The sequence below is a fragment of the Pituophis catenifer genome, unplaced genomic scaffold, assembly GCF_029215685.1.
Source record: "Pituophis catenifer annectens isolate HBS135680 unplaced genomic scaffold, rPitCat1.0.hap2 SCAF_1, whole genome shotgun sequence".
Classification (NCBI taxonomy): domain Eukaryota; kingdom Metazoa; phylum Chordata; class Lepidosauria; order Squamata; family Colubridae; genus Pituophis; species Pituophis catenifer.
Genome location: NW_027256881.1, coordinates 37,168,744 through 37,196,712, shown reverse-complemented (window position 1 = coordinate 37,196,712; position 27,969 = coordinate 37,168,744). Strand labels below are relative to the sequence as shown.

General features: G+C 38.0%; 1 protein-coding gene across 1 annotated transcript; it reads left to right on the top strand.

Annotated features, from left to right (window-relative positions):
• Positions 1 to 361: 361 nt before the first annotated feature.
• HNRNPLL (heterogeneous nuclear ribonucleoprotein L like) lies at positions 362 to 27,969 on the top strand. Its single transcript, XM_070947898.1, has 13 exons — positions 362 to 743; positions 4,362 to 4,480; positions 5,150 to 5,387; positions 7,749 to 7,834; positions 8,965 to 9,061; positions 9,148 to 9,220; positions 15,022 to 15,093; positions 17,762 to 17,979; positions 18,346 to 18,467; positions 23,573 to 23,774; positions 25,126 to 25,183; positions 25,417 to 25,515; positions 27,271 to 27,969. Exons 1-13 carry the CDS (start codon positions 564 to 566, stop codon positions 27,324 to 27,326), a joined length of 1,620 nt encoding a protein of 539 aa, XP_070803999.1. The 5' UTR covers positions 362 to 563; the 3' UTR covers positions 27,327 to 27,969.

Genomic DNA, 27,969 nt, shown 5'->3' with positions numbered 1-27,969 from the left:
ACAAATCTTATTGGTCCAGCCTCTCCTATTTGGCAAACTACATTACAAGCACACACACACAAGGGGAGCGGGGCAATAAATAACAGCACGCCTGGCCGCGCTTCCCTTGAAGGGATCGCAATAGCAGGGTCGGAGACGCAGAACAGAACCTACATAGCAAAAAAAAAAAAAAAAAAAAAAAAAAGGGTGGGTGGGTGGGAGAGGTCTTTATATTCTGGGCGTTATAAGCGTTCCAGCTCTCCAGTCGCATCTTGAGGCGCTTCTGTGAAGCTTCCCTTCCAGCCAATCACGATGTGCAATCTAAGAATCGGCCCTATCTTGAGGAGGGGCCTTTACCGGTCCTCCTCCCCGTTGCTGCGATTTGTGTGGGTAAACGTGCGTCGCTGCGGTGTGGTCTTGTCTTTTATCGTGCCGGGGCATCTCTCCCTCTCTCTCTCTCTCTCTCTCTCTCTCTCTCTCGCAGGCCTTACTTAACCGATCTTTTCGGGGTTTTTTTTTTTCTTCTTTTCGCGCGCCAATTGTGCGTTCTGCACACGCATCCCTTCGCCAAAGACGCCGCCGCCATGTCTTCCCCGTCCTCTGGGGAACAGTACGAGGAGGAGGAGGACGGCGCGTACGAGAGCCAGGCCAAGCGGCTGAAACCCAGCGCCGCCGCCGAAGAGGGGGAGATCGAGTATGGGGCAGAGGAGGGCGAGAGCCGCCGGGAAAAGGCCGCCCCTCGCGCAGGAGGCTTCTCCGGAGGGGTAAGGAAAGCGGGCGCGGCGCACCCTCTTGGTTTTTTTGTTTTTTTTTGTTCCCGTCGCTCACAGGCTGGGCAGGGGGATAGAGGCAGATGTCCAGGACGGGTTTACTCCGGGGCCGCCTCGGAGGGTCTCTCCGCCCCAAGTAGGGGGAGAGCGGGGTGATGTTGGTGTCCGTTGAAGAGCCTGTGTGGATATCCTGGCCAAGGATTTAATGCATCTGGAAAGGGCTTGGTTTTTTTTAAAAAAGACAACCTAGCTTCCCTCCCCCACCCCTTCCCCAAAAAAGCCGTGTGTTGTGGGCGGAAGCCTTAAGTATATTCCATCTTGATTTTTGAGAACCCAGAGAGGCTTTCTTTCCAAATTGTCCTTCGGCTAAGCATGTTCACAAGCCGAGCATATTTAAATCCTTGGCATCCCACAAATTGAGAACTTGTCTTATGCATAAATGAAATGTTTACTATCGCTTTCAGATTTTAAGGAGATGAAAGTTGCGATTTTGCTTCCTTCCGACAACTAATCCTGGACCTCAGTATATCATATTCTGCCGTGTTTATTTTCCTTCCCTCATTCATCTCAAGAAGGGAAGAGGGTTGGGAACTGGAAGCGGATAACTGTTGCTGTCCTTTTCCCCTTTGTTATTGGAGTTATATTTTCTGTCTTCTAACTAAGCTTCGTACTAAGGTCTGTGCTCTTGTGGGATGGGAGAATAATAGATTAGGACAAGAATATATTACAGTTGTCTGGGGTTCTTCATCTTTTCCTGCAGTATTGTACAGAATATGTATTTGTTTTGTCTGTGTATACGTCATACTTATAAATAAATCAGTGATAATACTGCTTACAGCAGAGCCATTCAAGTCAGTGGCTCAGATGAGCTACAACTGTGTCTATGCAGAACAAATCAGCTTCAAAATGCATTATATTATACCCATACTGTTTTGGCTTTAAAGTACAGTATTGGAAGTGCTCTGAGCCCAGAAACAGAAGCTCAGCATGTTTGACCTTGGTAAATACCTGAAGTAATTGGGATCATGTTAGAATTCTCCAACAGCCTATTGGCTGTTTCAGATTTCAAAATCAGGCATTTCAACTGCAAAATATTTTGCAATTGATTTTATCTAAGCCATGGTCTATAATATGTGTTCTGTTCATCATTCTGACGTATGTTTTTTTTTTATCTATATGTTACTGATTGAATTACAATTAGCTCGAATTCTCACAACCTGGTCATCATTATCTTGTTTACAGTACAGAATTTATTACTTTTCATTTTTACAGTTTTTACTCAGCAGAAAGGGATTTGAAATTTTGTCTATCAACTAGAGTTAACTACTCAAAAACAAAATAAAACAGGTCCTAAACCAGTATTTGGAAGTGAGTCAGCAAGATAAAAATCTAGTTTGAAAATGGTCCAGATCCATTCTAGAGCTGCTGAAGAAGACCCTGAAAAAATCCTTCCCATGCATTGCTATGGGAAAGGCAGCTGAACAGTTTCTTAAAATGTTGCCCCTCTCCCCTTGTCCTGTGATACAGAGCTGTACATTCAGTTCCTAGTACTCACATATACAGGTGCAACACAAGGAAAGAGGGGAGATGCATATGCAACATACTACATTACAATTCAGAAGGAAATACCACCACATGGCCACTGCTAGTACAGGTTCTGGAAGGAATTCAGGAACTGTGCTTTACTTGTCGTTTGTTTATGTGAAACATTAGCAAGAAGAATAAGCCATTCTAAGGCGAAATTCTCAGAAATGGAGGATAGGATAGGGAATTAATTTAATGCCTCACTGTCAGAAACAGACCTCTTACTGAGATATATACACTAGCCTGAATCATAGAATTCCAGGGTACAGTATTTGTATATTCTGAAGCAGTAACTGAACAGGACAAATCACCAGGTAAGTTTCAAACATTTACAATATTATTATAGTGAAGAAATTGCAGGGGTACGACAAGTATATGTTAACTGCATAATTCCACACATAAGCAACAGTCGTGCTGTTTTGCCCATCCTTCAGATACAGTACAGTATACAGGTAGTCCTCAACTTACAACTGTTCATTTAGTGACTCTTCAAAGTTACAATGGCACTGAAAAAAGTGACTTATGACTGTTTTTCACCCTTCGACCTTTGCAGCATCCCCATGGTTACATGATCAAAATTCAGATGTTTGGCAAGTGGTTCATATTTATGACAGTTGCTGTGTCCCAGGATCATGTGATGTCCTTTTGCAACCTTTTGACAAGCAAAGTCAATGGGGAATCCAGGTTCACTTAACCATGTTACTAACTTAACAATTGCAGTAATTAACTTAGCAACTGTGGCAAGAAAAGTCGTAAAATAGGGCAAACTCACTTAACGTTTCACATAGCAACATAAATTTTGGGCTCAATTGTTGTAAACTCAAGGACTACCTGTAATTAGACAAGCATTTATAATAAGAGCAGCAGTGTCTGAAAGCATAAACCTGTTGATGTAAATTTATTTCTTACATATGTAAAATTGTTTCACTATGTAATTTAGTTGATAGTAATGAAATATGTAATAAATCAAATGATTTTAATTCCAAAACAAATTATTTGAAAATCAATTAAAATTAATATAGCTTATCTACAAATAAGCATTATTTTCATTCACTTCTTTTGTTGAGCAAATGCAGCTAATAAAATAGCTCTGTCCATGGCTTATTTAGTATATTATCTGAGCTAACATTTCTAGTTTCAGAGAACAAATGTCAAACTAATTCAATATTATTTCTTGGCTTGAAATGTACATATTTTAAACAAATATAATTTCTCTCACATTTAGATTTTAAAGAATAAAAATGTACTGAAAACTATTTTCTTAAGAGTTGGGTCCATGAATAGTTCTATTCTAAAGACAGCTGTCTGCTAACTTATTTTTTAATTTTTCATTTAATATATATGAATATTTTGATAAAACTTCTAATAACTTAACTTTATACATACATTGTTTCATAAAAGTGGAAAATGTTTTATTACAATCAAATCAGTTATTTTATTTTTGGTGATAGACCTCCAGGCAGTAATAATTTAAGTTACTCAAGAGGATACTATTGTAAACATAATCTTTACGGATTATTTCTTTGAATAAGAAATGTAGAGAATTGTTCATCTTTGAATGAGCAATTCTCTACATTTCTTATCTGCTTAGATTCTGGCTGTATTCTGGCAATAACAATGTATTAATTTCACAACTTTGTTGTTCTTTCTAGGTAATATTAAAGTAATGTATAATTAACTATAACAGTTAAACTGGAAAAGTAAAAATAACCTAAAGTTTGTTGGAATGTAAAGTTGTGATTTAAAATTAGCTTTCATACCATAGTCCCTTCCCGTCTCTATTTTCTTTTTAATATTCCCACGGACATTTAGAATTGCCATTACTTGTGAAAAAGGAAAGTCTTAAAAGTAGCCAACATTAAAGCTAGAGCTTGAGAAAGCTAGAGCTAGAAAAAAATTTATTGTTATAACAATATTTAGGTTATAAATAAATGCAGTTAAACATGAAAGTAATTTGTAACTTCATAGTTCACAATATATTTGTTATAGTAAGATTTTTTTTAAAAAAACTTAAAATGCTTTTATTAGGATGCAGGAGGCAGTCATCACAAAGTTTCCGTTTCTCCTGTGGTCCATGTCCGTGGTCTTTGTGAGTCAGTTGTGGAGGCAGACCTTGTGGAAGCTCTTGAAAAATTTGGGACCATATGGTAGGTTTAATGATTTTTTAAAAAAAGTTATGATAGGAAACTGCATTTTGCTGTGGCTCTATTTATATAAAAGGCTAAGACAATTTTTATGTCTTGTTGACATGATCTAGTTCAAACTGTTAAATAAAAGTCAACATATTTATGGCATAACATTATCCACAGATCAGGTCAATAGATTTGAATGATGAAGCTATGATTAATTATTCTAAACAATCTACAAAATCAAGGCATGTTTGAATATAATGTGTAATGTCACTTAATGAATTATTTTTCTAAACTGAATAAAGAACAAGATGTTTAGGAGGATTCTTCATATTCTGAATGTTGAACCAATCTGATTCATGTTCACTGATCCTTGCCCCCACACATATGCAGATTTTGTCAAATTAGTGAAAAATATTCCATGACAAACTCTGAAATAATTTAGACCTGTTTTATATATATTGTTTTTTATAATTATGTTTCATATCAGCTCAGTTAAAACAGTAATGTACAAAATTTAAAAGTTTATGTTATACTCAAAGTTGTCATTGGCTTTTAAGAAATGAAATTGCTTTTTTTCTGCATTTGGCAGTAAAAATTTTATATTAAGTTATATAAGTTTTGCTTTAGTTTAATCGCTAAATTAAATTATAACTAATTAGTTGTTTTGCTGCTTTTTTCCTATAGTTATGTGATGATGATGCCATTTAAACGCCAAGCTTTGGTAGAATTTGAGGATATTGAAAGTGCCAAAAAGTGTGTTACTTTTGCAGCAGATGAGCCAGTATACATAGCAGGACAGCAAGCATTTTTCAATTACTCTACAAGCAAAAGAATAACTCGTCCAGGAAACACTGATGACCCATCTGGTGGGAACAAAGTTCTGCTGTTATCAATTCAGAATCCTTTATATCCAATTACTGTGGTATGTCTGTTTTACAGCATAAATCTCAAATACTTGGTGTTTTATATTGTCCTATACTATGATTGCTTGTGGCAAGCTTGCACCTCTGCCTGTTTTTTACATTGGCAGGATCTCAGATTGTTCCTTCTGGTTTATATTGAATGTGAAAGCATCTTCATATATATGCATGTGTTTTTTTCAGTATACTTTGTTCTGTAAAACTGGGAAAGTATGCTCTCATTTACATAGCAACAGTATTACTTTGGATATAGAAAATTATTTGGCTGAACTATAAAATTAGCAATTAATCATTTTTTTGCCTATGTTACAGTGTTTGCAAGTCATTTAAGCAACCCATAGCTTATGGGAAAAGAGATAGTGATGAAATAATTTCCTGTTTAACAGCATCTTGTAATATAATATTTATTAGAGTTCTCAGTACCTTATGCTTTTCTATATTCAGATTTCATTTCCTGTTTTTGTTAGTTACTTTTGAGAGTCTGTCCTCTAACTTCAGTGGTCTTAGTGAATCTCAAATGGTTTTAAGTTTCTGTAAGTAAAATATTCTTTTTTTCTACCAAACTCAAAGCTAAATGATTTAAAAGTAAATATTTAATACAGGTTTAGTATGGAAAGCTGTTTTTCATTTTGTCTTAACTTCCTTCTCATGGAAATGAACATATGTGACTCAGAATTGAACTGTGGAGTCTTTGATGTTTTCTGAACCTAGTCGTTTACTGGCAGACATTTCAGTACCCAATTAGATAATCATCAGTGTGTTGATGATATTACCTAGTCAGGTAATGAAATATCTGCAAGTAAACAACCAAGGTCAGATTGCACTGAGGACTCCACACTTCCTTCACATTACTGGATTCATTGTCTGTTATGACTGAAAGTACTGTATTTTTCGGAGTATAAAATGCACATTATTTTTTAGGGAGGAAAACGAGGGAAAAAAAATTCTGCCTCTGCCTACCAGCATCCATTGGTTAGCATCCTAGCAGCAAACAGGAAATAGCCTGGTCAGCTTCAGCATGTTATCGCAGCCTGATTCAGCATGAGCACCTGATTGGTGGTTGGATCGGCCTCCCGGAATACCGCCAATAATCTGTTCCAGGCTGTGGGGTGCCGCCTCCACGTGTCGCGCTTTTGGCCTCTGCGTCGCATTTTCAGCCTCTGCCTCCGCATACTCCATTTTAGATCTGTTCCAGGTTGCCAGGATGTCACAGCACATCGTCGCTGATCCCCACCACCTGGAACCGACTGAAAATGCGTCACGTAGAGGCTGAAAACGGGGGGTGCGGAGGCAAAAAATGCGACATGCGGAGGCAGAAAACAACCAAAGGGTGGGGGCCGGTGGGTGGGCAGGACTTCAGTAACATTTGGTGTATAAGACACAGTGCAATTTTCACCCAATTTTAGGGTGGTGGAGTGCATTTTATACTCTGAAAACTACGGTATATAAGTTCCATAAATCAATAAATAACTGCATTTCTGTGTAGGAAGCATGCAAATGAAAAACCATCTATATTATGTAATCCCATTTTAACATTATTTAAAATTAATAATTATGAACCATAGTTTTCTTGTGTAAAGTGAAGGATTCAATTATGGTATGTGAAATGAAGACAGTTGTGGAAAGACTTCCCAGGGGGCCAGGACAGTCTGCTTTTGGAAGCAGAATTCTGTTTAATTTGAGTTAAATTCAGTTCTCATGATATTATAAATATATACAGTACAAATATATATAATTTTAACATATTGCTGCTTAGATCTTGTAACTTTTCTAAGAACAGTCCTGTAATCTCTCCGTTCCCATAACCCATGCCAAAAAGAGGTCCCGATGGGGTATATCATACTGGAGGTGATTAATGGACTGGGGTAAGACCCCACTTTCTCTCCATATGCATCTTGCGTCCTTCCTTGCCATCTTTGCTATTTTTTAAAGTAAATTTTAATTTTAATATTTATTATTTTAATGTTTTAAATTTTTATCTTGTTGCTTTTATTTGGTTGTAAGCTGCCTACAGTCACCTCTAGATGTGATTGGTGGCATAATAAATAAATAATTAAATAAATAGTGATAAAGTTATAATAGATAATACATTTTTCAGCATAATTTGGAAAGGAAATAATTATTTTCCCTTAATTTTGTTCTGTTCTACTTTATAAATGGTACAAATATTGGGCATACTAACTTTGCATACTTACTAGTGCAGCATGCAAAATATCTGAAGTATGTATAGTGAAACTGAATTTAAACTTTCTTTTCTGAATTGCATTACAGTATTTTGTCAGAATATTTAATAGTTGTATATATTTTTATTTGTTAACATTTTGAATAATCTTGTAAAATAAAACAGCTGCTTTGTTTTGTAGGATGTCTTGTATACAGTATGTAATCCTGTTGGGAAAGTACAACGTATTGTCATATTCAAGAGAAATGGAATACAAGCCATGGTTGAATATCCTTTTACTACTCTTCTAATAGAAGGGAAATATGTAGCTCAGTGTTGAACTGTGGAGTCCTTGGTACTCTCTGAGCTTGGCTGTTTCATTGCAGATGTTTTGTTACCCAATTTTATTACTATATTGTTATGTTATAGCACAGGAACTTACCAGAAAGCTTATTTATTTGTTTGTTCTGCATTTATATTTATGCAATCACTGAATTAGAACAACTCGCAGTAGTTTGTAGACAAGTGCCATCCCCAATGTAAGTTATAACCCAAAGGAGTTTTTTCAAAAGACAGCTAAACTTTCGTGGTGTTTTTACTGAACTGAACTGAACTGAACTAAAGCTTCTTGGATGAAAAGTGAAATGTTTTCAAAGAAAAAAAACCCCAAGAAAATATAGTTGCATTTTGGAAAAGCACCTTTGGGACAACCATGACCTGGATCAATGAGAATCTCTGTAGACAGAAATAATGGCCATAAATTATTCCTTAAATGCTCTGTAGAACAGTTTTATTTTGACATCTACTGGCAGTGAGATCGAGATGGATCTGAGCCTTTGTAGGCCTGAATCAGTAGAGATAGCCTTGCAGCTTATGAAAAAAATAATGCATAAAATTAAACTTAGAAGAAAGACTATGACTTTCCTCAAATTTGTCTCCCAGTTATCAGAATTATACATGAATAAATTAGAAATAAACATTGCATTATGTATAAAATAGGAAAGAGAGGACTTCAGGAATATAGGACTTGATTAGATTTTTTTTTCCTGCAATCTTAAAATCTAGTTAAATTTTTGAAAAACATACATTTAAAACAGAGTTATGAATTCTGAAATGTGAAGCACTGACTCTAGCTCTTAATTTGTTCACAAAGAAATAAAAGAACCCCAGACTTTCTCCCTTAGCAATATAATAAACACTGAAAGTCATTCCATTCTTGGTATTGGTAACAACTGAGACTATTTAATCCTGGCAATCACCAAGAAACCTACCAGCAAATCTAGATTTACTGTTGTCAGTACCTCAATTAAATGGATTCTGAGTGACTTCTTGTACAGCTACAGAGTTCTCTTCTGAAATATTTTGTCTTGTAATAACTTTATTTTAAAGACTAACTAAAGATCCTTAACATGTCTTATGTTTGAATCAGTTCTTTGTGCTCAAAAAGCAAAAGCTGCACTCAATGGAGCGGATATATATGCAGGATGCTGTACATTAAAAATTGAATATGCAAGGGTAAAGTTTATATCTTCTTAAGCCTCTCTCTTTTTTAGAAGAAAAAGCAATGATTAAAGTTCACTCTTTTGCTTCTATCTTAACAGCCAACTCGACTTAATGTAATTCGAAATGACAATGATAGTTGGGATTATACTAAACCATATCTGGGCAGACGAGGTAAGTGTTTGGGTAATTGTATCTATCATATACATATACATATGTAGAGGGTTTCTTTAATGCAGTAGTCATTTCAAGCCAAATATTTCTGGTGGAACTTTTGTTAAAGCTTTGTAATCCTGGAAAAGAATAACTTTCAACACTAGAGTCCCCTGGTGATATACTGAATTGTTTAGGCCAAGAAGGAACCCATACATGCAAGCATGCTTGCAGTACAAGGATTTGCATTTCTCCAAGCAGCTCTCACTCTTTGGAGGAGAGGACACTGATGCAGACTTTTCCTTACAAACTACAAACTTGCACACTGCTTCTCCATGGAAAGGAATTTTCCCATATGGTGGACAAGGCATTAAGAAGGATAGAGGACTCCAGCAGGCTGACTCTACACTTCATCATGCACCACATCGGCATCATCAAATGGCCCTCTGAAAAACCTCAGACTTGCAATTCACCTTGACTGCATACTGCATGCATCATCACCACAAGCATGTCAAGAAGGATACTTACAATACTTCTGATTTCATGAATGCCATGGTAGACTGTACCCATTATAATCAGCTTGCATATGGTTCCAGTCTTATATCCCTAGAACAAAACAGTATAATATGGAAGATTCCAAGTCTTGTTTCTCTCCTGTACATTGTGGTAATTGTTTTTGGTTGTATGTAAGATAGGTTTTCCAATGTAAATAATGTCTAAAGCATCATATCTACTTTAAAAATAAATTGCAGCAACCTGTCAGGCAAGTTCCTCAGGTTTCACTACATTACCCAAAGTATATTCCATTTTTTTTAACTGCAAACCTTAACAGGGACATTGTTTGCATCAGTAAAAGAACTTGCATGAAAGTGTAAAAAAATCTTATTCTGTACTTCTCTGTAATTTCTAATGACGTGTATAATTTGCTGTGTATACTTTTTGAAAATTTAGGCATTAATGGCAGGAAGTTGGGAAACTTATCAAGGTAGAGTATTTAGCAAATTTTGAACATGAAACAAGATTTGACTTTTTAATAATTACCACATGGTTGGATTTTTTTAGGTATCATTTTGACTGTGAAAATGTACTATTAATATTAGGCCTTGGCTTGCCTTTTAACTATTATCTAAAAGTTGCATTTTATAGATAGTGCTTTGATTGTGAAATGTACTATTAATATATATAAGCTTTGGAATGAAGAATTAAGTATTTGTAAAAAGTTAATAAGGGGGCTATGCTATTGGTTAGCAGATTATTCAACCGCAATGCTATGGTAAAATTTAAATTTCGTTTCGAATTGCCAGATAACATAAGTATTTACAATACTAAGTTCACACATTCAATTCAGATTCTGTTTAGGGACTGTGGCCTGTCCTGGTAAATGCAACTGTGGAAAATAAGAAACCTTTCCTTGAAGGAAAATAACATAGCTGTATCAAAAATTTGATGTTTATTGTGACATTTGACTTTTCTTTGAATAGTAAGTCCTGTTTCTTATTTCTAAAATTTTTGAACATCATTTCAGTTCTCAAGAATGGATTTGCTTATGTGGCACTGAGATATCTTTGAATATGTGCACTTTGTTGTTTAAATACACCCACAAAATTGCTTTTCCTTGAATTAATTGAGGTGATTCCTGTTCCCAGACAGGAGTAAGTACTATTAATATTACCATAGCTAATTCTCAGTTTACAACCATTTGTTCAACAACTGTTTAAAATTATGATGGTACTGAAAAAATGGATGCCCATGACTGAAATTATAGTTGTTGCAGCATTCCCCATAATGTGGCCAAAATTAGGGTGCTTGGCAGCCCACCCACACTTATGACTGTAGCCATGCTGCAACTCCCCCACTCACCTGTCTCCCCATCATTAATGCACTTTTGGTTCTTATGTACAGTGGTGGTACTCATCACCGGTGATACTGGGGCAAAAATGACATTTCTTCCTTTCTTCAAATAATACATCCATTCTTGCGAAACCTGAGGTAGATTTCTGAAGGATCATGAGAATGGGGTGTGTACTACGGGAAGAAGGCCTCGAACTGCCAGCATACAGTACAGTTAGGGCATGCCTTGTTAGGAGTAAAATGGTGAAGATCAGTTGGGGCGTGGCAGAACCTGTGAAGGACAGGACTGTGGGGGCAACTGGAACTTTGCACAATGGTGCTGGGCTGACTGGCCATGGAGTGTTGCTTGATGCAACATTTCTCAGTTGCAGCTGTAGTGCTGGGTTGAAGTAGAGACTGGAGTCGATGGCAGCTGGCTGAGACTGTTGAAGACCCCCATGCCTCTGCTTCAGTCTCAGCCGTGCTGCTGTTGCTGCCAAATAGCACTATCTAGTGTAGCTCAAAGAGTATAGAATAGATGGCGGGGGGGGGGGGAGGAGATAAGTAAGTAAGAGAGAAGTTGCAATACCCCTATTGTTGTAAGTGCTGCTGGACCAAGTGGAGTAGCTTTGCGTCATGCTGCCGGGATAGGCTGAGACTTCTAGGAGCAACTGCAGTTTTGCACCACACTGCAGGCACCCCCTCCAACTTTGGTGTGGCTTGTGCCAGGCCTCCCCCACCCCTCTCCTTACCTGGGATTCCCTCTGCTTAACCTGTGTTTCTCAGTTAATTGAGTGCTAGGATTACAGTTGCTAAGTCACATGATATCTTGCTTTATGAGGGCATTGCTTAGTGATGAAATTTGGGTTCCAATTGGGGTGGTAAGTTGAAGACTATCTGTATGTAGCATTACTTTAAATTGTAATGGAAAAACTTGCACCACATTTTCTATAGATAGACAATTATAGCTTTTTATTCTGATAATTAACAGTTAATAAAAGCTACTGTCTTTATCAATTTTAATGAATCATCAGAGAACTTAATGTGAGCAATAAACCAATTGCCAGTGAGTGGGCAACTTCCTCAATATAAAAAATCACTCATTTATTTTGAACAATACTCATCAGTACAATGAGGCAGTACTCACGGAGAAGAGTGATAAAAGTGTCTCAGAAACAGGTTACTTTCTGTGCCTCTTCTCTTCTCTTCCCAGCCAATGCTTTTGGCTGAATTAATCACTGTAGGTTTTGTTACATTGGTATCTTGACCTTATTTCAGAAATATTTAAGATTTTTTTTAGCCTTATAATTCTCTGATAAAGTTGGCTAATCTTGTCTAGGCTTTGAAGCTAAGCAGCTTGGTGGGGTCAATACTGTCATAGGGATCTGTCAGTTTAGACCATGCTGCTAATCTGAACAAAAAACCCCCAGACTATGGCAAGAGGAGACCACTTTCATGTTAACAAAAAAGCTACCTCTGCACGTGCATGAAATCACCAGAAATCAAGCACAACTTGGGAATTTTTATGTTTTACATTAAGCAGATAATTTTGAATATTTGAACCGGTTTGGTTTTCCTTTTTTCATCCAGGATATTGTGTTACAGCATTACACTCAGGAACCTAATACTGTATACATATGCTAGCTGAAATCTTGTCAGTTGCATTGCATATAGATCCTGTTAACGCTATATTGTAGAGTACGGAAATAGAGCAGTTTACCAATGCATACTTTATAGTTACATAGAAATATGTATCAGCCAAATATGATAACATACCCATGGATGGCATTTTTCTCTCTGTTGTTTTTAGTCAAGGTGTATATAGCTATCAAGAGTAGTAGTATCTTCATTTTTCTTTAAACAGAGAATTTTTTCATTTTTCAGTTGTTGGTCAGAAATTATTTTTAATTCTCCAAATGATTTTTTATATATCCTGTTTCCCCCAAAACAAGACATCCCCTGATAATAAGCCCAATCGGGCTTTTGAGCACATGGCAATAAGGCCAAGCACTTATTTCAGGGTTCAAAAAAAATATAAGACAGGGGCTTATTTTTGGAGAAACACGGTAGCTGTAATGTGAACATAAAATCTAGTGGATGTTTTCATAGGAAGGAAGGATGTGATTTTTATTACTATGTTTTATGAGTCTTAGAGTTGGAAGGGATCTTAGAAGTGTTCAGTACAGAATCCATTGCAGCATCTCTGAGGAATGATTGTTTTTAAAAATTAAATATATGAGAAGAGATTATCAGTGGTGGATGCAATTACATCTAAGCCAAACAATTAACAATATATCTAATATAAGGAAAAAAGTAATTGCCATGCTCTGTTTAGCTGTACAATGATAACATTATTTATAAACTTTTTAAGCCTGTTTACCAATATATTGTATAGCCAATTTAGCTCATTCTTTTAAATTAAGGTCTTATGATTTGATGTACTTTTTAAAATTGAGTCTTTCCATTCGCCCTATAATGAAGTCCCTGAGAATAATTAATTGTATTGTAGGAAACATTCAAATATCTTGATTCTTAACTAGATTTCTTACAATGGTTATGAACAATTTATTTGTGCCTTCTAGTCATTGTTAACTCCTGGCAGTTCCCTAGTTCCTTCAGTTTTCTGGACAAGGTTTTTTGGAAGTGGTTTGCCATTACCTGCTTCCTAAGGCTGTGAGAGTGACTGTCCCAAGGTCATCCATCTGGCTTTGTAAGATGGGACTAGATGGGACTAGAACTCATGATCTCATGGTTTGTGGCCTAATGCCTTAACCACTGGCTCTCATATTAATATCTCAATATCAGTAAAATATTAAACAGGATATTATTAGTAGGCATTTTCCTTATTTCATACTTATTCATCTTTTACCAAAATAAGTCAAAGTAATATCCATGTAAAAGATTTGTAGTTGACATACAAAAATATTCTTCCTCACTTTTGTTTTGAGGACTTACCATAAGTTGTTTTGAGGACTTAATTTTTTTATCTAATGTTTTCATTTTCAAAAAGTTGCCGTAACAAAATTGTGGACCTTGGAAACAAACTTTTAACTTTTTGTTATCAAAGCTGAGTTTTCAACCCATGCTGATTTTAATAGGATCCGTGTAAAAACATATTTTCCCATTTAAATAAATACTATCTTATCTATGCTGAATGTTTCTTATTTCTCAGAGTTTAGCAATCAAAATATTGACACTTCAAATTATATAATAAAACAATCAGCAAATGTTAATGATAAATGCCATTGCAATAGATGTTTACTGGTTGCTGCTTTCATCCAGTAGTGTTGACCCCTTGATTAACTTTATATTCTTGTATAAAATGAAATTTGCTGAAAACTTCTCATTGTTAAAAGTTCAATTTTTATTGGCATTATAATATAGATTGTATAATAATAGTGTAGCGATGTATAGTTTTCTCAGCACTTTCCCATTAATAGCTGTTGATGTATGTTAAAAAAATTATGATCCTCTCTGTTAACTGATTATGAAACCATGTAATACAGGTTGTTGTTGGATTATGCTGAAACTTCTTGAAAAGAAGCCCTCTTTGAAAATATGTTGCTGTTGAAGCTAATAGTGTGATTCAGGTACTGTCCTTCGAAAGTACTGCATTTACAGCTTGATTTTTATGAGTAATTATAGTGTTAAGACACCTGTACAGTTTTCTTAGGTTTAAAATGTCAAATCTTTCTGGATGTGATTTTAATAACAACAATATTTCTGGTGTCCTAACAATAATTCTGGTGTATTTTCGTATTAGAACAAGTCAATCTAAATGACTATCTGACCAAAATATGCAAATGTATAACCTTAAAAATATCTGGTTACCATACTGTTAGAAATATAATATTTGACTGGTGGACATGTGATCAGATCTAGCAGAGTTGCTGTTAAGTTTTAATCGGAAAAAACATTATTTTAGTTGATAAAATTTTAATATTTTGAGAAGATTTATTATTTTAAAAAATCAATACTCTCTTATTCTTTAGATAGAGGGAAAGGCCGACAGAGGCAAGCTATTTTGGGAGAACATCCCTCATCATTTAGACATGATGGCTATGGTAAGTTCCTTTTTTATGAATTTAATTTCATAAAAATTATTCATAAATCTCGGGATTTATACTGAAAACACACCTGTTTCTGCCATTATCTATGTCTTCTGCATAAAAGAAATTACTCTCATTGCTACATAGAAGGGATAATCTTAATTTTTAGGTTAAAGCAGTTGTTTAGTTTGTTACAATTCCCTGGCTTATATTTTTATCCATAAATTATAGCCAGTTACCGGGGTTTTTAGGATGGGGGGGGTTAGCTTTCATTTTTTAAAAAGCCATCACAATTCTTGGTTGCAGATTTTATCACAATGGAACACTATTACAAAAGTTAAAAATAGATAAAGTACAGTGATTACCAGTTTGAATCTTGTGGTTTGTGATCTTAGAATTTTTTCAAGATGAACTGTTCCTTGTGAGCATTTGGAGAACATGCATTACTTTAATTAAATAATAAAAAGTTTTCCTAATGGGGTTCTGTTTTGATAGATTGATGAGTCCTTTGTAATAGAGCCTTGAAAACTAAAATATATTAGTAACTGGTGTCAAATTTTGATTTGGTTCTCAAACAAGATAAGTTCTGCCATTCTATTAGAAGTTTTACTGTCAATTATAATTCAGTTAGAAACATATCTTGAATTTAACAAGATTATTCAGTAGTATTGCTGTATATTAAAAAGGTTCTGGGAATCAAAGCCATAAGTTCTATTTTATATTATTTAAAAGTAAGTTTTGTTTTTTTTAATTTGGTGGAACATTGCTCATTTAGTACTCATTGTTGAGTATTGAGTATTAAATAGGTTCAAGGAATAAAACCAAAGCTGCAAAGTTTTTTTTTACAAATAGTCCTTGATTTATAACCTCCAACAATGGACTGGTAGTTCCAGTGCTAAGCAGTGCAATTGTTAAGTGAGTCATACAGTTGTTAGGGAGATTTGGCTTCCTGCATTGGTTTTGTTAATTTGTGAAATTTATTAGCCACCCATCTTGCCACACAGTAACTCTTTTAATTACTTTGCTTGTCTGAAGTCAGCTGAGAAGGTTGCTGCCAAAAAAGCCAACACAGTTCTAGGCTGCATAAACAGAGGGATAGAATCAAGATCACATGAAGTGTTAATACCACTTTATAATGCCTTGGTAAGGCCACACTTGGAATACTACATCCATTTTTGGTCACCATGATGTAAAAAAGATGTGGAGACTCTAGATAGAATGCAGAGAAGAGCAACAAAGATGATTAAGGGACTGGAGGCTAAAACATAGGAAGAACGGTTGCAGGAACTGGGTATGTCTAGTTAAATGAAAAGAAGGACTAGGGATGACATGATAGCAGTGTTCCGATATCTCAGGGGCTGCCACAAAGAAGAGGGAGTCAAGCTATTCTCCAAAGCACCTGAGGGCAGGTCAAGAAGCAATGGGTGGAAACTAATCAAGGAGAGAAGCAATCTAGAACTAAGGAGAAATTTCCTGACAGTTAGAACAATTAATCAGTGGAACAACTTGCCTCCAGAGGTTGTGAATGCTCCAACACTGGAAGTTTTTAAGAAGAGATTGGATAACCATTTGTCAGAAGTATTGTAGGGTTTCCTGCCTAAGCAGGGGGTTGGATTAGAAGATCTCCAAGGTTACTTCCAACTCTATTACTCTGTTTTTCTGTTTTCCGAAATGTGATCATGTGATTCCCTGGTGTTGCAACTGTTGTAAATACATGCCAGTTGCCAAGCATGCAGACCGTGATCACATGACTCGGGGATACTGGAACAGTTGTAAATGTGATGACAGCCCCCCCCCCCAAGGTAAACTAGATAGGAAACATGACTAATTCTATTTTTTTGCAAGGCCACATTAACAGAACCTTGAAAATCTGAAGATATAGACTTCCTATCATCCACTTTTAAATGCTTGATCATTAGGGCAGACCCTCACTAAGTTTCATTCTCTAACCATTAAGTTAGTAGTGGCTCTTGCCTCTCTTGTCTGATTGTTTCCTAAATAGCATCTTTTCCCTTTGTGCTCCAAGGTCATCCACACATTCCATTAGGAACTGGTCATAAATTACTTTTTTCGGTGCCATTGTAACTTCAAATATTACTAAATGAATGATTGTAAATCATGGACTACCTGTAGAGAGATAATCCTCGACTTACAGCCATTCATTTAGTGACTTTTTGAAACTACAAAAGCACTGAAAAAAGCGATATGACCGATTTTCACACTTACAACCATTGCAGCATCCCCATGATCACATGATTAAAAGCTGGACACTTGGCAACTGGCACGTATTTAAGACAATTGCCCTGTCTCTGGGTCATGTGATCACCATTTGTAACCTTCCCAGCTGACTTCCAACAAGCAGAGTCAATGGAGGAAGCTTTATTCACTTAACAACCTCATGATTCACTTAAGAACTGCAGTGATTTGTTTAACAACTGGCAAAAAAGGTAAAATGTGGCACAACTCATTTAACAACTGTTTTGCTTAGTAATACAGATTTTTGGCTCAATTGTGGTCATAAATTGAGGATTACCTGTACTATTAAAAACTGAGTTTTATTATTTAATGAAACATCACTAAATAAGACATTTTGCTGTGGTTATTTTGTAATGCTATATTTAGTTGATCCATTGTATACTTAAATATTCTAAACTTATTAACTAGGGAGTATTTTTTTCTTTAGGATCACATGGTCCTCTGTTACCTTTACCAAGTCGATATAGAATGGCATCTCGGGATACTCCAGAGCTTGTTGCTTATCCACTTCCCCAAGCCTCTTCATCTTACATGCATGGAGGAAACCCCTCAGGATCTGTTGTCATGGTCAGTGGGTTGCACCAGCAGAAGATGAATTGCTCAAGAGTCTTCAACTTGTTCTGTTTGTATGGAAATATTGAAAAGGTAAGCTAAATGCCTAGCAGTGTGAATGTAAAGCAGAAATGCATTACAATTACCCCACAAAAATCAGACATGTGGCCTCTGAATACTGTTAAATTGAACTGTAATTTTATTATAGTATAATAGAATAATTGCATTAACACTAAAGTGGAAGCTTTTGTTTTAATTGATCTCGCACAGTTTTTTAGCATTCAAGTGACCACCAAAAGTTCAAATGCAGCCATTTGCCTGAAAAAGTTTGTGTATGACTTTTTAAAAGGACAGTAAATATCTTTGAAGACAAGTCATTGTTATTTATCTTCCAACTGAAATTGAAAAATGTCCTATCATCCTTTAAATTGAATTTATATATCATTTAAAATATTACAGGTGAAATTTATGAAGACTATTCCAGGCACTGCATTAGTGGAAATGGGTGATGAATATGCTGTTGAAAGAGCAGTCACACATCTCAATAATGTCAAATTATTTGGGAAGAGACTAAATGTTTGGTAGGTGTGCATCACAATTTTTATTTTAATATCAATACCAATATAAAATATAATGTGTTAAAATGTGATTTAGAAAATTTAATTTAGTTTGGGGAAAATCCCTTTTTGTACATTTACAAAATGCCATTTGACTCTTCATTAATTTGCAACCCCAGAGGGTCCTGGAGGAATGGTTTATCTGGAAGTGGATTATTTTCAGTTGGGTTTCAGGCTCAGATATGGCACTGAAACTGCATTGGTTGCACTCATGGATGGTCTCTTGTGGGAGCATGATGGATGTGATGCCTCCATCCTTGCTCTTCTTGACCTCTCTCTGGCTACCAATAGCATTGCCCATGGTATCCTTTTGGGCCAACTTAAGGAATTGGGATGGACAGCACAGTTTTGTGCTGGTTCACCTTCTTCCTCCAAAGGTCCCAATAGATGTTAATAGGGAATGAAAGATCCAGCTCATGGCCCTCCTTTGTAGGGTGCCATGGATCAGTGCTCCTTCCACTTCTTTTTTAACATCTACATGAGACTGCTGAGACTGGATGAGATATCAGCTGACAATATGCAGCTATCTGTCTTTATAGCAGTGGACGTCCTTTCACGGTGCCTGGAGGCTGTGTGGGTATGGTTAGGGGACAACAGACTTCAACTGAAACCTGGTAAAACAGATTGTCTGTGGGTTGACCTCTCTGTATCCAGGAGTTTATCATCTTAGGTCCTGGATGAGGTTGGACCACCTGGTGAATACCTTGGGGGTTCTCTTGGGCTCATGGCTCCTGCTCAATGAGCAGATGGCAGCAATGGCCAGGAGGGCCTTTGTCAACTCCACATTGTGCGCCAGTTATGCCCCTTCTGGGAGCCTTCTGCTCCATCACTCATGCCCTGCTCATCTCCCCATTGGACTATTGCAATGCGCTCTATGTGGGGCTATACTTGAAAAGTATCCAGAAGCTTCAGCTGGCGCAGAATGCGGCCGTGAAAGCCATACTGGGTGCTATAAGAAGGGCACATGTAATGTCTTTGCTCTGTGAACTGCACTGGATGCCAATTTGCTTCTGGGTCCAGTTCAAGATATTGGTGGCCACCTATAAAGCTTACATGGCATAGGGCCAGGTTACCTACGGAACCAGCTTCACTATATCACATCACCCCATCCCACTTATTCAGGCAGAGAAGTATGCTGCAGACCATGTCTATTAAAGAATTTTGACTGGCAGAGTCTAGGAAGAGTGCCTTCTCTGCTGATGCCCCTGCATTGTGGAACATCCTACCCTCAGAGGTGATGAAAGCCCCCAATCTTTTGACTTTCGTCTTGTGTAGAGGACACAGAGTCCCATACTACTGTGGAGCTAGCTGGTTCCGTGAAAATCCCTACTCACCCCTGTATTAACAACAGCTTAACCCACCCACCCACCCCGAATTTTGGAATGTTTCACCTTTTGAAATTTTATGTTATTTTTAAATTTTATTTATTTATTTATTTATTTATTTATTTATTTTATTTTATTAGATTTTTATACCGCCCTTCTCCCACTGGACTTAGGGCGGTGAACAGCCAAGAATAAAAACATCACATACAAAAATTTAATTTAAAAAAAAAAAAATTAAACAAATTTTGGCCCAATAAATTTAAAACACCCCAACTAAAATCAATTAACAATTAAAAATATCTAAGGGGAGGGGGGTGTTAAGCCAGCCCGGCTTGATGAAATAAAAAAGTTTTAAGGGCACGGTGAAAAGCACGAAGATCTGGGATCCTACGTATCTCCGGGGGCAGGTCGTTCCAGAGGATAGGTGCTGCCACAGAGAAGGCCCTCCCCCTGGGGTCGCCAGCTGACATTGTCTGGCCGACGGCACCCTGAGGAGGCCCTCTCTGTGGGAGCGTACTGGCCGGTGGGAGGCTATCAGTGGCAGAAGGCGGTCCCATAAGTACCCAGGCCCTAAGCCATGGAGCGCTTTAAAGATGGTAACCAACACCTTAAAGCGCACCCGGAAGACCACTGGGAGCCAGTGCAGCTCGGGCAGGAGGGGTGTCACATGGGAGCGCCCCATCGCTCCCATAATCCCCCACACGGCCGCATTCTGTACCAGTTGGAGCCTCCGGGTGTTCCTCAAGGGGAGCCCCATGTAGAGAGCATTACAGTAGTCCAGGCGGGAGATGACGAGTGCCTGAGTGACCGTGCGTAAGGAGTCCCGATCCAGAAAGAGACGTAACTGGTGAATCAGGCGGACCTGATAAAAAGCCTCCCTGGCCACGGCTGTCATATGCTCTTCTAAAGACAGCCATGCGTCCAGGAGGACACCCAAGTTGCGAGCCCTCTCCGTGGGGGCCAGTAACTCGCCCCCAATAGCCAGCAATGGCACCAGCTGGCTATATCGGGACGCCGGAAGCCACAGCCACTCGCTCTTGGAAGGGTTGAGTCGGAGCCTGTTTCTCCCCATCCAGTCCCACATGGCCTCTAGGCACCGGGACATCACTTCAAGGGCATCGTTGGGATGGCCTGGGGTGGAGATGTACAGCTGAGTATCATCAGAGTACTGATGGAACTCCACCCCAAAACCACAGATGATCTCAGCCAGCAGCTTCACATAAATGTTGAACAGGAGGGGTGAGAGGACCGACCCCTGCGGCACCCCACAAACAAGGCGCCTCGGGGTCGACCTCTGCCCCCCTGCCAACACCGAATGTGATCGGTCAGAGAGATAGGAGGAGAACCATCATAAAACGGTGCCCCCCCAACTCCTCCAACCGGCGCAGCATGATATCATGGTCGATGGTATCAAAAGCCGCTGAGAGGTCTAACAGGACTAGGATAGAGGAACAACCCCTAACCCGAGCCCTCCAGAGATCATCCACCAATGCGACCAATGCCATTTCCGTGCTGTGCCCAGGCCTGAAGCCGGACTGGAGCAGATCTAGATAGACAGCTTCATCCAGGTACTGTGGAAGCTGTCGTGCCACCACACTCTCAACAACCTTTGCCACAAAGCAAAGGTTGGAAACTGGACGGTAGTTAGCCAAAACAGCCGGATCCAGAGAGGGCTTCTTGAGGAGGGGCCTCACCACCGCCTCTTTCAAGGCGGCAGGCAAGACACCCTCACTCGATAATAGCATTAATAATCCCCTGCAGCCAGCCTCGCGTAACCTCCTGGGAGGCCAGCACCAACCAGGAGGGACACGGGTCCAATAAACATGTGGTCGCGTTCAGCCATCCCAGAATCCTGTCCACGTCCTTGGGACCCACAGGGTCAAACTCCTCCCAAATAACATTCTCAAGACCTGCCTCCATCATCCTGCCTGAGCCTACCCAGTCGGAGACCAAGCCTTCCTGAATTTGAGCGATTTTATCATGCAGATACTGCACAAAATCCTCAGCCCGACCCTGCAAGGGATCCTCCCACACTCCCAGATGGAGAAGGGAGCGGGTCACCCTAAACAGGGCGGCTAGGCGATTATCTGCAGATGCGATAAGGGCGGAAAAATAATTACATTTTGGCGCCCTTATCGCCACTAGGTAGGTCTTAATGTGAGACCTCACCAGTGTTCGGTCAGATTCGGAACGGCTGGTCTTCCAACCGCTCTCCAGGCGTCTTTTCCGGTGCTTCATCTCCCTCAGCTCCTCAGAAAACCAAGGAGCCAAGTAAACTCAGCGACAGGTCAGAGGCCGCAAAGGCACGACTCGGTCCAAAGCGCCAGCAGCCGCCCTGTCCCAGGCGGCCACCAGCTCTTCAGCCGAGCCGTGAGTCAGAGCCTCAGGAAATGGCCCAAGCTCCGTCTGGAACCTATCAGGATCCATCAGGCGCCTGGGGCAGAACCACCTAGTCTGTTCTGCCTCCCTGCGGCGGGGTGTGGCGGTTAGAAAGTCAAGCCTAAGAAGGGAATGATCTGACCATGACAAGGGCTCCATCACTATATCCCCTATCTCAAGATCATTCATTCACTGACCAGAGACAAAAAACAAGTCCAGAGTGTGTCCTCCCATGTGAGTAGGGGCCATGAATTAATTGAGTCAGGTCCATGGCCGTCATGGAAGCCATGAACTCCTGGGCCACCTCAGATGCTTCGCTGACAGATGGCAAATTGAAATCCCCCATGACCATAAGCCTGGGGGTCTCCACCGCCACCTCGGCAATCACGTTGAGCAGCTCGGGCAGGGCCGCCAACATGTGGCAGGGAGCCAGGTACGTAATCAGCAAGCCCATCTGCCTCCCATGTCCCCACTTCATGAGGGACTCGCATCCGGCTATCTGAGGTACAGTGGCCTCCCTCGAAACAAGTCCTTCCTTTACAAGAACCGCCACCACCCCTCGCCCCTCCCCTGGGACCTCGGCTGATGGAATGCATAGAAACCTGGTGGGCACATCTCAACGAGGGGAAACCCCCCCCGGCCCAACCAGGTCTCCGTAATACCCACCAGGTCCGCACCACCCCCCTGAACCAGATCACAAATGAGGAGGGCTTTATTTATCAAGGACCTGGAGTTGCACAACATCAACCGAAGGCCCGGGGCCTGAGGGCCTGCATCACCCGGGGAACGAGAAGAGTGGCAGGGGCATGCCACTGCTTGCAAATAGCGGTGTTTGCTGTTTTTTTAAAATTTTAAAATTTTAATCTTAAATTATTTTGATTTTAATGTTAATTTTATTCATTGTATTGTACACTGCCGAGAGCATCTCTCTGAGGGGTGATTAAGAATATGAAAAATAAATAGTAGAGTAGGGTAGGGTAGGGTAGGGTAGAGTAGAGTAGAGTAGAGTAGAGTAGAGTAGAGTAGAGTAGAGTAGAGTAGAGTAGAGTAGAGTAGAGTAATGGACGACTAGACAGGAACAGGAACAGGAATAGGAATAGAATACTGTTTGATCAAATGTGATTAAACACACAAGGAATTTGTTTCCAGTGCAGAAGCTCTCAGTGTATATGCAAAGCAACAGAGTATTTACAATCATAATTTCATTGACCTTCCCCTGTAATTTGATAAAAGAGTATTTTACTGTAATAATTGGAAGGTTAATCAATCTATTAAATTATATTAGAGTATAATTAAACTTTACAGGCTAATTAAGTAAAATTTTTGAATGTGAAGGGAGTTTTCTTGTCTATTTTTTAATTGCAGTGTATCCAAGCAGCATTCAGTTGTTCCTAGTCAAATATTTGAGCTGGAAGATGGGACAAGCAGTTATAAAGACTTTGCAATGAGCAAGAACAATCGTTTTACAAGTGCTGGCCAAGCATCCAAGAACATCATCCAGCCACCTTCTTGTGTATTACATTACTATAATGTACCCCTATGTGTGACTGAAGAGACCTTTGTAAAGGTAAGAATAGACCATGGTTTTAAACAATAATCAAGCTACAAAATCTAATTCTATTTACATATCTTTTTATAGCCTGTCAATTTTAAATCTACTTTTCTGTCAGTCTCAGTTGTTCTTTCATAATGCATTTTAAGGATAGTCTATCTATAATGGCAGATATTCTTAAATTAATTTCTGAGTCGATTGTTCACAAATATCGTTCAGTATGCCTTTATAATTTAAAATATACGATTAAAGTATTTTGCTCCATTCTGTATTAGTAATCAAATGTTCTCCTGTAATTATAATCTTTAGTTCCTTTTTGTTCTATCCAGCTTTCAACCTTCAAAGTCTGATTTCTTTTTAGAATTCAAAACAATGACATTTTCCCATGGGAAGGATTATTATAATTAATGTCAAAATTTTATTTATCCATCTGTACCCTTAATTCATTTACCCCTTCTCAAAATGAACATTCTATTCACCATTTTGCTGTTTATTTAAAATTTAATATATATATATATTTTTTAAAGTCCTTAATCTTAATCTTTAAAATTTCTTTTGCTGGGGACTAAAGGGAACTCACCTGTTGAGTGCTGTAAAACTTGCCTCTCTTAAGGTTCCTAATAACTGAAAAGCAATTAGGTAATTGCAAAAAAGATTTTAAAAAATGAGGCTTGACCGAACTTTGTATCTGTCTAATTGTGGCTACATTATGATTGTGAGCTTGATTGAAATCCCTCAACTTTCAGTCATTCAGTTTACAAACTGACTGCAAAAGTTATGGTTTCTGCTATCTACTCACAAGGAGCGGCTGTCTGGATTGCAATTGCTCCTTTTTTCGAAATGATATTGCCATCTGGAATCCACCCTCTGGCTGCCAATTTGACTGCAGGAGCAGTCCTTCAGGGACATCTAGTTTGCCATAAATCCTTACAGGAAGTTCAGGGGCTGCATCCTCTTGAACTCCCCCACCTATCTCCCATTATCTCTGCCCTTTTGGCTGCCCTGCACAGCAGCATTCCTCGGTGCTGGTGGCATAGGAGTTGAAATAGAAAGCTGTGCTTCTGCTGCTGTCAGGCCTCTACTTCAGACCCAGTGTTGCCGTAACTTTGAATTGTCATTAAGCAAGAATTACCTGAAATTGTTTATTATTAATTTATTATATTTCTACCCTGCCACATTGTAATAATTCAATATTTGTTCTTTCAATCTAGGAGAGCCATGATATTTATTTATTTAACCAATTTTGTTGTATATATTATGTACAATGACAATAAAGGCTAAACTATGGAAGTATTTCATAACGATGTATCTGTGAATCACTCTAGCATTCTTGCTGTTTAGCAACTATGTTTTCTTATTGTTACAGTTGTGTGATGATCATGAAGTCCTATCTTTTATCAAATATAAAGTATTTGATCCAAAACGTAAGTAAATATTACTTGAAGGAGAACACTGTCGGTGGATATTAGCCATGATTGGGTGTGCTTATGGGGTTCTCATGAGCAGTTTTTTGGAGGAGTATTGGATTAAATATGCCTTTAATGTGATAGAAAACAATTTCACATTATTTAAAAAAAATATTTAAAAACTCCTAGGTAAATGATTCTGACAGAGAAAAATAAAGCAAAGCAAAACATTTTAATTCTTTGTTTGCCAGCATCAGCTAAAACACTTTCTGGTCTCTTGGAATGGGAATGCAAGACAGATGCAGTGGAAGCTCTTACAGTACTCAATCACTACCAGATAAGAGTGCCTAGTAAGTATCACTGTGAAATAATCTTCACATCATGCTTATTGAGGATGTATTAATTTGATAATGTTGGACTGGGAAGTATAATTTGCAGAAATTAGCATTCATAATGCCTTTGGGCCTACTGCATTTTAATCTATTTCATTGATTGATTGACTGGCTGACTGACTGACTGATTTATGAAAATTTATATGGCTAACCAGCTAATTCTAAATGACTCCTGGCAGTTTACAAAGATAAAACCCAGTATAAAAACAATACAGAAGCAATAACCCTCCCCTGCCCTCTCCCCATGGCAAAAACAATCAAATCTACCATTTGATGGGCTCCATATTACTCTTTTGCCCCCAGGCCCATTGGCAGAACCAGGTCTTTAGGACCTTTCAAAAGAGTGCCAAAGTGCTGACCAACTTTATCTCTGCAGGGATGATGTTACAAGAGGGAGAGAGAGACCACGGAGAAAGCCATTTTTGGTCCTGCTAGATGGACCTTGGGAGAGGGTTGTAATTTTGTTCTGTATTGGTCAGAGATTTTCTCTAGGTGTTTACATTTGGAAAACACTGCTATAAATCCTCAGCATACCTTAAAAGCTAGTTAAGAAAGCATGTTAAATATCAAGTAGCGAGAGAAATTTGCTTTAGCAATTATGTTAATACAATTTGTTTTAGCCATTATGATAAAGCAATATTATGAATTATTTTAATAAGTGCATTAGAAATAAATATATACACACATACTTGCATAGTGTTTATTAGATAAATATATATAGAGAATTGTAACTCTTTACTGTATGATAGTATTATCAATTATGATAAAGATGCTTACACTTACATCTGAGTCTAAAACAGAAGCAAAAAACAAATTTTGCTCCTATGTTGTAAATGATTAGCTTGACTGAGAAAGAATAATCTCCCCGTTCTATGATATAGTCCAATAATTTTTAAACTTGGTGGTGTAAATGACAAATTAATTTGTGGACACCCCACTCCAGTAAAAAAAAAAATTGGATTAGTGTTCAGCAGAAAGTAAAGTATACTGTTTATTTTTACTAATTCCATTTTGATCTACGTATCAAACAAAATAGTGTTAGAATCTTGCAATTCTAAAATGCAACCTTTTAATTAGAAATAAACAATCCAATTTTCTTGAAAAAGCTAACCAGGCAGAGCAGGAGCAAGTATTGCCAATGAGCCTCTTTGCCTGTGTAAGATATAAGATTGTCCTCTGCACTTGCTCTCATTTGTGCTTGAGCGTGCCAGCTTGTCTAGACAGTGATTCAGCTTTGATGCACAAGCTCTCGTACAGTTGTGACTTCCTTCTGATTTTCTCATGGACTCCTAAGGAATTGTGACCTACTGTTTAAACCTATGACATTGTCCATTTTCGAAGACTCGATAACTTAGTATTAGAAATAAACTGATCTACCCCATGCAATTGTCCTAACAGCATTGGTGGTTTTATTTGCAAACTAAAATACTGCATTTTCCCAGCAAGAAGGTACTACATTTTGAATGTTGCATTCATGTGATGTTTCTGTCACAGAAATGTGACAGGTAAATTGCTCTCCAGAATAAAAAAAATAAATAAGCCATATTTCTATAAAACTGTTTATAGAAAATTACCTCAAAATAGTTTCCTATTTTCCATCTTAATTTGTATCACTTTAGTTTAAAACTACAATTTCATGATTGAGCAGGCTATTTTAAAGAGTAAAACTTATAGTATTTTTCTAACTCTTGAGTTTCCTTTTGCATTTTACAGATGGCTCTAACCCATATACCTTGAAGCTTTGCTTCTCTACTTCTTCCCATCTGTAGACAAAGGCAGCGTGTTAAGGACTCCATTTGCCTTTTATTTACAAATGTGAGATGATACATGGTTCATTGATTCTAAAATATTTGCCCAGTTTCCTTGTTTCAGTTTAACTGGTTTATTTGTTTTGTAATACATGAATGTGTTTAAATGCCAAATGTTTCCTTTTTTTCCTCAAAAAAGTAGGTATACCAGTGTATAATATAGTGCATATTAACCCATATAACTGTTAACTACAGGGTTTGACTGCCTTGGTAGTAGCGTGTGCATATGAATTGGATACAGGTCTTGATTTTAAACCAGTTTTCCATATCACAGTAACATTACCATTCCATTTACAGTAGTTATTTTTCATTTTGGTATAAATGCAAAAAGGATAATTATTTTAGGATATTAGTTGTAAAATTCATGGTTACTATTACTATTATAAATTGTATGTGTTACAACAGTTCTAAGATAAAATACATGTATAAATTCTTTCCAAATTACACATACTGATTTTTAGTAATGTAATATATGATTTTTAAAAAGAAATTTCATGAGAAAAAATTAATACCCTTTTTGCAGAATGGAAGGAAACTTATTTTTAAAAATTGCCTTTTCAGAATTATTTTCGTTTATATTAGCATGACGTCCTTATTGCTAATC